At 42.6% G+C, this 9,071-nt stretch overlaps 1 protein-coding gene across 2 annotated transcripts; it reads left to right on the top strand.

Annotated features, from left to right (window-relative positions):
• The first annotated feature begins 670 nt into the window (after nt 1–670).
• Nucleotides 671–9,053, top strand: rgn (regucalcin). 2 transcript variants are annotated; one of them, XM_040029966.1, is made up of 8 exons: nt 671–775; nt 4,736–4,925; nt 5,003–5,185; nt 5,261–5,355; nt 6,277–6,391; nt 6,467–6,598; nt 6,714–6,868; nt 8,812–9,053. In XM_040029966.1, the coding sequence occupies exons 2-8, from the start codon at nt 4,763–4,765 to the stop codon at nt 8,860–8,862; spliced, it is 894 nt and encodes a 297-aa protein (XP_039885900.1). In that variant the 5' UTR covers nt 671–775; nt 4,736–4,762; the 3' UTR covers nt 8,863–9,053. The 2 variants fall into 2 exon arrangements, with proteins under 2 accessions (XP_039885900.1, XP_039885909.1); XM_040029975.1 differs by lacking the exon at nt 671–775 and adding an exon at nt 4,436–4,609.
• Nucleotides 9,054–9,071: the final 18 nt, after the last annotated feature.

Below are 9,071 nucleotides of genomic sequence, written 5' to 3'. Positions count from 1 at the left end.
TGAACCTTGAACAGTTAGAGATGCTGTCTGGAACAAAGCATCTTGTCAGTGACATTAACTGGAAAAGACTATGGACAATTCCTAACAAGTATCTGGTAACGAATAAAGTAAAAGAAGTTTCATTTAAAATACTGCATAAATTTTATCCTGCGAATCATTATATGACAAACTTCAAAAGGGACATAAATGTGAACTGTGGATTTTGTGGAAGCCATCCTGAGATTGTGCAGCACCCCTTCTGGATCTGTTCATGCACTAGAACATTTTCGAAAGACTTCAGTAGATTCATTGCTGGACATCTCTATAAAGACTTTACTGTGAAATGGGAAAATGTTGTATTTTGTTTCTTTCGAAGGCAAAAAAAAAAGATGATGTTTACTTTATAATAAACTTGTTAGTTATCTTAGCTAAATTTTATTTTCACAAATGCAAATACAGTAACCAAAAGGCTAGTTTTAAACATTACTATAATGATGTTTTATGTTACATAAAATTGATTCATGGATCACTTAACAAAAAGGCTATGAAAACTATTACTATTTGTAGTAATTACAAATTATTTGAATGTATGTAATTCTTTGTATTACACCCCCTGGCATATGTTAATTTTGTTCTGGTTGTATACATGTTCTGTATACTGTTTCTCAATAAAGTTTAAAAAAAAAAGATCGGGTAGCGACAGGGGGTGCTCCGCTGGGAGGGGCGGAGCTGCGAGACTGGGTCAGTGTGCACACACGGAGAGCACTTCAGAGTACTGCGTCTGGTACTGCAGCAGGTAAGTGGGTGCCGGTTCGGTTGTGTTTATGTGTACTGAGTACATGGTAGCGCTCCAGAAAGCTACAAACTTAACTTCTTTACACCGAACCAAACTCCGTCTAAAAATGTGCTGATTTTTAGTGTCGCGTGCTTTTCCGGAGGCTCGCGAGGTAAAAGTTTGGTGTTTCCGGATGAAAGCGAATCTGTTTTTAATTCGGCATTAGTGTTCGCTCCAAACTTCACGGGACTCCGTGAGAATCAGAATTTTGGCTTGCCGGGGCTCAGCTCCTCACTGTAACACGCTCGTTCACCTCAATGAAGACGTGCACGAGCCGTGCGGGGCAGGGGCGGATCTAGAGAAATTTTCTTAGGGTGGCATGAGGGTGGCAAAGAAATCAAATGGGGTGGCAAAATCAAAGCCTTTTTTTTTTTTTCCAAACACATATGCAGGTGGTTACATATGGTTAAAATAATTCAAATGCAGTAAGTATGCACGTTTTTCATATAAATATAATCTATAACTTAATTATTGTCTGTAGCCCACATAATTACACACTTTAGTTACATAAAACATGTGAGTTTTGATGTTATGTACTGTATAGCCTGTATGATAAATAAATATGTAGCCCAATAAGTATAAAATCCAGAAAGCTACACAACATGAGGTGGTCTATTTACAAACACAAGTCTAACTTGAGTTTCACTGTTTTTTGTTAGAAAACAATCACATTGTTACGGCTTAAATTACACAAAATGTCAGAAATCTGCACTGTCATGAACAAACACGTAAACCTAATTTTTCATGATTTGTTGGATTAACTCACTGAAGTCTGAAATACAACCGGCGATTTTGACTCCTTTTGAGTTTATGTTTGTGTTTCACCCTCAGATTGTTTCATTTTATTTTTTCCCCCTCTTACCTTGTTTGGTATCTTTTCAGCTCAACTGAATTTAGTTGTTTTTTTTCACTGACATACTGCATTAGTATTACTGATCTGAAATCACACAAAGAACTTAAAACCCTAGTAGTATTTTTTTTTACTGTAAAAAAACCCACAGACATGTTGAGTAAATTTTTATAACTTGAAATGCAAATATAAATTGTACATTTTGTAAACATAAACAACTATTTATCTAAAAATGCAGCCAATACACCTGCCGTTTTTTTTTTTTTTTTTCATTTTGTATAACCATTTAAAAATATTACTAAAACTAAAATGAGAGAACAATCAGGTGTTGCAATAAGATGCCCCACAAATGATGTGTGTCAGTAAAAACAGGAGAACAGCACAGGGAGAAACCTGCAGGCCTGACAACAGCAGGTGTATCACTCCGCTGGTTTTCTACTTAGTGACAGTGTTTAAATTGCAAATGTGCCTCTGTGACATTGATTAGTGCCCTCACTGACACACAAAACAAAACGACAACTACACAACACAACACACTAAGTAAACACTCCACACTAAACGTCACAAATCTCCCACATCTAAAAACTCTCGCTCTCTCTCTCACTGGCTCGCTCTGTCTCGCTGCCGTTACCGTCACTCCCAAAACTTTTCCCTCTTCCTAAACAACCAAATCCCACATGTTGACTTTTTTTTTTTAATTGGTCGACATGGTGCATTTTTCCACCGATAGGAGAGAGGTGGCTTTTCTTCCTTTCTTTACTGTTTTCACGCTGTCCTTACAAAACGCTTAAAACACACACACACACACACACACACACACACACACAAACGTGACGACAGTGTTTAGAACAAAGCGTGGCTGATATATATTATCATAACTCTGGATTTACTGGCCTGTAATTAAAATGTAAAAACTTTAAAGTCTGAACTTTCAATGTGGCTGAAACAGAGACTCAGCGTGGCTGCAGCTTGTTGCTGTGTCAGCTCACATCAGTCATGTGATTTGGAGGTGCAGCGTGTCCGTAGACCACAGAGGATTAATAACACTCACCTTCCTTCCATTTCCAGAGTGTAACATCCACCCACCTGTGTAAAAAGCGAAATTCCCATGGTGTTGTTCAGAATGTGCTCTGGCACCATCATAAGCATCGCTTGCTACTGAAAACAAGAAAAAAGCCGGTCCTGCTATGGGCTGAACCATTTGTTACTGGTGAGGGGGGTTTATATTCAGTTTTAGCATTTATAGTCACTGTTGACTGTAACTACGCTCAAACTGTTAATGCTATCTTATTTTAGTAAACAACACTGTCATATGCAAAACTGGGGTGGCAGGGGATCATTTTAGGGTGCCACTTGCCACCCCATGCCACCCTTCTAGATCCACCCCTGGTGCGGGGACGAGTGACGTCAGATTCACGTAGTTCACCTGTAGTTGATGAGACAGGTGAGGCCGACACGTACAAAGACACACAAGGCGGAAGCAGCGTGTTGGTCCTGCAGGACTCTGCAGTCTTTAAACTTTTTTTATTCTGCGTGTGCGCACGCGCGTGGTTGCTAGATGGTCGAAGTTAAAGACTGTGTCCTCCCTCCGCTGAACTGTGCGATCCTCACGCACGTGTCACTGCCGTGGCAGATGTTTAATGATCGGATCCAGAGCAGTCTGTGCGCCTGGAGCATGATGAGGAGGACACGGAGCCATGAAACTTGAGGAGGTTCCCCTCATGTGTGGAGGAGCAGCCGTCACGGCACACTCCTGCTGGGACACCACAGAACAGATGAAAAGTGTTGAGGTCACAGTGGGCTGTCCTAGTTTGGGGCATGTCCCTGCTGTCCTCCTGCACCTTCACCTGTCTCTGTGAGCGTCTGTTGTTATGCCTGAACCTGTGAGGTTTTATGGGACATCAAAGTGACGACCAGAATGCTATCAGGTTCATCAGACTCCTGCTGATTTGTTGTTGGGTAATAAAGACATCAGTTTTAAGTTTTATTTGTCATATGCAAGTTAGCACTGGGTCAACATTGCAATGAAATGTATTTGATGAGCAGAAGACAGTCACTCAGCAGAATGGTACAGTAGAACAAAATAGTAAAGAGCAAAATATTAATAAAATATAGTAAAAGAAAAAAGATTAACAGTTAACAGACTAAATATATATATGTATATATAAATATATGTACACTAGTGATTGAATAAAGAAAATCTTATATAGGAATCTGAGGGGGGGCAAATGGAATATTGCACAGTGGCAGGAATGAGCAGCAGTACAGACTGAACAGTACAAAAAATTTTTGCAGTTAGTACAGTATTGCACTTTTTTTTTCTCTTAATATAAATACCAATAAAGTGGAGTGACCAGGGAACCAGCGGCTCTTTAAAGTGTCTGAGAGATGAAAGAAAGCTGACTCACTCAGTTTAATGTTTAACTCACCAGTTAGTTAATAATCAATCAACAGATCAATATAAAAAAAAACTGCACTGTCATGTAGGCTGCATGTTACATAAGACTGCGTGATGCAGTACTCCTTTCTGAACATGAGTAGTACTACTTTATGTAAGACCGCAGTACCTCCCAGCACAGAGCTCATGGTCGGGGTCATTGTCGGGGTAACGGCTGTCCTGTGGGCACATTTCCATTTCCACAGTGTCAATCTGGACTGTACAACTCATAAGGTCGATGTTTGTGTTTCGCCTGCTGCCCTCATGTTTATGACATCACCAGGTGTGTTAATGACATCAGAAAGTTTTTTATTCTGGGATCAGGGTCTAGCCCGTCAGCAGAACTTCCTGTTGTTATGAGTGGAGGTCACGAAGGCCGTGTCAGCGTCATGCTGTTGTCCAGGTGACCGTTATACTTCGCTCACGTTCCTCTGAGCAGTACAGGGAATGTCCCATCAGACCTGTTTCACCAATCAACAAGACACCTGCTCAGCTGCTCATTCATAAGGCGATTAGTTGATTCTCCTAGCAGCTGATTGATGATTCACTAACACAGTACAGGTACATGTAGTACAGGTGAGTTCAGTACATAATTTGATTTAAAACAACTGACCTGCTGTTTCTATGGCTACAGTGTCCTGCTCTGTGATTGGCCCCAAAGATGTCGTCAGTGAAGGTGCACCCCATAGTGAAATCAAGCGCTCTGATTGGTGAAGGGCCGGTGTGGGAGGAGTCAGAGCAGACCCTGCTGTTTGTTGACATCATAGGGCAGAAAATCCACCGCTGGAGTCCTGCGACCAATCGCATCCAGTCTGTGGAGACAGGTGGGCCAATCAGCATTTTCACCTGTCTGACGCTTACCTGAATGTTGACCATGTCTCACCTGTCCTTCTCCCCTCAGCTGACACAGTGGGCTTCGCGGTTCCTCGCAGGTCGGGCGGGTACGTTGCAGGTGTGGGTCGCAACATTGTGGCTGTTGATTGGCAGACGCACAAGGTGACATCACTGGTGGAGGTCGATGAAGACAAACCGAACAACCGCCTGAACGATGGGAAGGCTGATCCGAGTGGACGACTGCTGACAGGTCAGTCTGCACACCTGGTTACTGTCTTACCTGCCTGTCTCTCTGTTGCTATGGTAACAGTGTGATGTGTTTTAGGTACGATGTTAAAAGATTACCCGTCCGGGGAAAGGAAACAAGGAGCTCTGTTCTCTGTAGCCCCTGACCTCACTGTGACCAAACACCTGAGCCAGGTAACTTAACCTGCCTGTGATACTGACTAAGATAATCCTGTTGGTGTTCTTAATCAAGTGGCTGTATTAGGGCTGTTCGATATAACGATATATATCGGATGACGATATAAAAACGTCTATCGTTTCATATTACGCTGTTGTTTGTTTCGTGGTGTCATAAAATAAACTGTTTACGGCAATATTTTTTCATGGTTTTGATGGTCACTGTAGTTATTATTAATTTCTTAAAGTTCTCTCTTTCTCTTGTATTTAATATAACCACACTACGGACGGACAAGCGCCTGTTTTTACGTGTTGTGGTTAGCAACAACGACGGCAAAACCATCGCGTGGCTCCGCTGTCCGCTTGTTTGTTTTCCACGTAAACCTTTCACAATAAAGCTCAAGATCCTGTTGAGACTTTTCAAAATAAACTGAATCACGTGAAAGATGCAGAGAGTTTACGGATGAGAAGAAAAAAAAAGAGCCGTCAGGTGCTAAAAAATAAACCTTAGACTCAAACTTTGAAAGAAAATGGTGGCCGTTACAACTAATGTCTACAAATGTATAGTTTCATGCATCAGTAAAAACACTCGAATCCAGGTAAAGGACGCCCAGCTGGAAAAACTTCATGCAAGTCGAGCTGCCCGAGATTCACAGAATTTACAGAAAATATTACATTTTTGTGATTTATATCGTTGTCAGGACGATAAATGTCTTATATCGGGATATGAGATTTTGGTCATATCGCACAGCCCTAGGCTGTATTAACGACATCAGCCAGGTTGGCAGCTCATTAAACAAGACAGTCAATGAGCCCCGTTAACGTGATACCTGACCATGTAAAATAAATGTACAGTCTCACTGTACCTGTCTGTCTCACCCGTCTGTCTCACCTGTCTGCCTCACCCGTACCTGTCTGGCTCACCTGTCTGCCTCTCAGGTGGACATCTCTAATGGGATGGACTGGTCTGAGGATCAGAAGACGTTTTTCTACATCGACAGTTTGACTCTGACTGTCGACGCCTTTGACCACGACCCCAGCACTGGACACATTGGTACCTGTGTACTTATGCTGCACATTGTGTGTGCTTATGGTGTAGTACATCTGTATTTATAGCCGTGTTTCCTAGGTAATCGCCGTGTGGTATGCCACATTCAGGAGGGGGAAGGGATTCCCGATGGGATGACTCTTGATGCTGAAGGTCGTCTGTGGGTGGCCTGTTACGACGGAGGGCGGGTCATCAACATCGACCCTGCTACTGGTTAGTTCTGGTTCTGATGATTAGTTCTGGTTTCTGCTGATTCTGGGTGTTTCTGTAAGTGCAGTCATTTTAAAGTGGTGGTGATGATGATGATGTACCTGTTATACACTCACAGGTGTGCGGCTGAAGACGATCTCTCTGCCGGTGACGAAGACCACCTCGTGTTGTTTCGGAGGTCCAGACTACTCTGAGCTCTACGTGACCTCGGCCAGTCTTGGCCTCAACCAGTCTGAGAGCAAACAGCAGCCCCTGGCTGGAAGCACCTTCAGGGTGAGTTGGCAGCTCATGTGTTCCCTTTTAATAAACTTTTGACACTTGACTGTGAGAAGATGATGAAACACAAAGAGCTCTCAGACTGTTTACAGTAGATGGACGTACTCAACTTTTATGTCACTGACCCAAACTGGAGCTCAGACTTCTTGGGTCATCTGTAATATTGTAAGGTAAAGACCCTGCAATAATACAGAGATATCCCAACAATCAGACAACCCCCTACGAGCAAGCACTTTGGCGACAGTGGGAAGGAAAAACTCCCTTTTAACAGGAAGAAACCTCTGGCAGAACCAGGCTCAGGGAGGGGCGGGGCCATCTGCTGCGACCGGTTGGGGTGAGAGAAGGAAGACAGGATAAAGACATGCTGTGGAAGAGAGACAGAGGTTAATAACAAGTACGATTCAATGCAGAGAGGTCTATTAATACATAGGGAAAGGAAAAACTCAATGCATCATGGGAATCCCCGGCAGCCTACGTCTATTGCAGCATAACTAAGGGAGGATTCAGGGTCACCTGGTCCAGCCCTAACTATATGCTTTAGCAAAAAGGAAAGTTTGAAGCCTAATCTTGAAAGTAGAGATAGTGTCTGTCTCCTGAATCCAAACTGGAAGCTGGTTCCACAGAAGAGGGGCCTGAAAACTGAAGGCTCTGCCTCCCATTCTACTTTTAAATACTCTAGGAACAACAAGTAGGCCTGCAGAGCGAGAGCGAAGTGCTCTAATAGGGTGATATGGTACTACAAGGTCATTAAGATAAAATGGGGCCTGATTATTTAAGACCTTGTATGTGAGGAGCAGGATTTTGAATTCTGGAATTAACAGGGAGCCAATGAAGGGAAGCCAAAACAGGAGAAATCTGCTCTCTTTCTAGTCCCTGTCAGGACTTTTGCTGCAGCATTTTGGATTAGCTGAAGGCTTTTCAGCGAGTTTTTTGGACTTCCTGATAATAATGAATTACAGTCGTCCAGCCTGGAAGTAATAAATGCATGAACTAGTTTTTCAGCGTCACTCTGAGACAAGATATTTCTAACTTTAGAGATGTTGCACAAATGGAAGAAAGCAGTCTTACATATTTGTTTAATATGTGCATTGAAGGACATGTCCTGGTCTAACATGACTCCAAGGTTCCTCACAGTGTTACTGGAGGCCAAGGTAATGCCATCCAGAGTAAGAATCTGCTTAGATACCATATTTCTAAGCTTTTCAGGGCCGAGTACAATAACCTCAGTTTGATCTGATTTAAGAAGCAGAAAGTTAGCGGCCATCCAGGTCTTTATGTCTTTAAGACATTCCTGCAGTTTAACTCATTGGTGTGTGTTATCTGGCTTCATGGACAGATAGAGCTGGGTGTCATCTGCATAGCAGTGAAAATGCATGCTACGTATACTAATAGTTGGCTCAACAGAGCTCTGACTGTTTGTCAGCCTGGCTAAAGAGCTGAAGAGAAACCTGGGGTTGTTCTTATTTTCTTCAATCAGTGACGAATAGTAAGATGTTCTGGCTTTGTGGAGGGTTAGTGGTTAGGGTTAGGGGTTATGTCTCTAGGGGCCACCGCATATATTTATATGTAAACATATAAATAAATCCACTTTTTTTTTTTACATTAGTAATTTCTTTTGTGCATAATTTTATATTGTTGTTGATAATAAATTAATTAAAATGGTAAATGGCCTGCATTTGTATAGCGCTTTTCTAGTCCCTAAGGACCCCAAAGCGCTTCACACTACATTCAGTCATTCACCCATTCCCACACACATTCACACACTAATTAAAGCAACAAAACAACCTGAAGAGCCGGTTGCGAGCCGGCTGTTTTTAGTGAGCCGAGCCGAAAGAGCCGGTTCTCCAAAAAGAGCCGGAATTCCCATCACTACTGCCCTGACTCGTGTGTGTGTGTGTGTGTGTGTGTGTGTGTGTGCGCGCGCGTGCGTGCATTCACAGGTCACAGGACTCGGGGTCAAAGGTCGACCTTCATACGCTTTCTCCGGATGAACTTCAGGAGGAGAAGACCTGATCCATCAGTGAACTCTAACAGCCAATCACAGCACAGATCAACATGATGAACTAATCAACATGTTTACTGATTACTTGTCAATCAATCAGTGTACTGATACATGATTAACAATCATCAATCACACAGATTAATGATGCTTTGTGTTGGAAATAAAACCTGAGTGACAGAGGGATTGTGGGTAATGTAG

Source organism: Simochromis diagramma, unplaced genomic scaffold (assembly GCF_900408965.1).
Source record: "Simochromis diagramma unplaced genomic scaffold, fSimDia1.1 OVJJ01000334.1, whole genome shotgun sequence".
Classification (NCBI taxonomy): domain Eukaryota; kingdom Metazoa; phylum Chordata; class Actinopteri; order Cichliformes; family Cichlidae; genus Simochromis; species Simochromis diagramma.
Note: the sequence above shows the minus strand (reverse complement) of the source record. Positions and strands in the feature narration are given on the sequence as shown.

Bases quoted from the DNA above. Each gene is read 5' to 3' on its own strand.
- rgn (XM_040029966.1), top strand. From the start codon at position 4,763: ATGTCGTCAGTGAAGGTGCACCCCATAGTGAAATCAAGCGCTCTGATT. The intron at 5,356-6,276 runs GTAACTTAACCT...TCTGCCTCTCAG, and splicing joins TGACCAAACACCTGAGCCAG to GTGGACATCTCTAATGGGAT. The intron at 6,599-6,713 runs GTTAGTTCTGGT...ATACACTCACAG, and splicing joins CAACATCGACCCTGCTACTG to GTGTGCGGCTGAAGACGATC.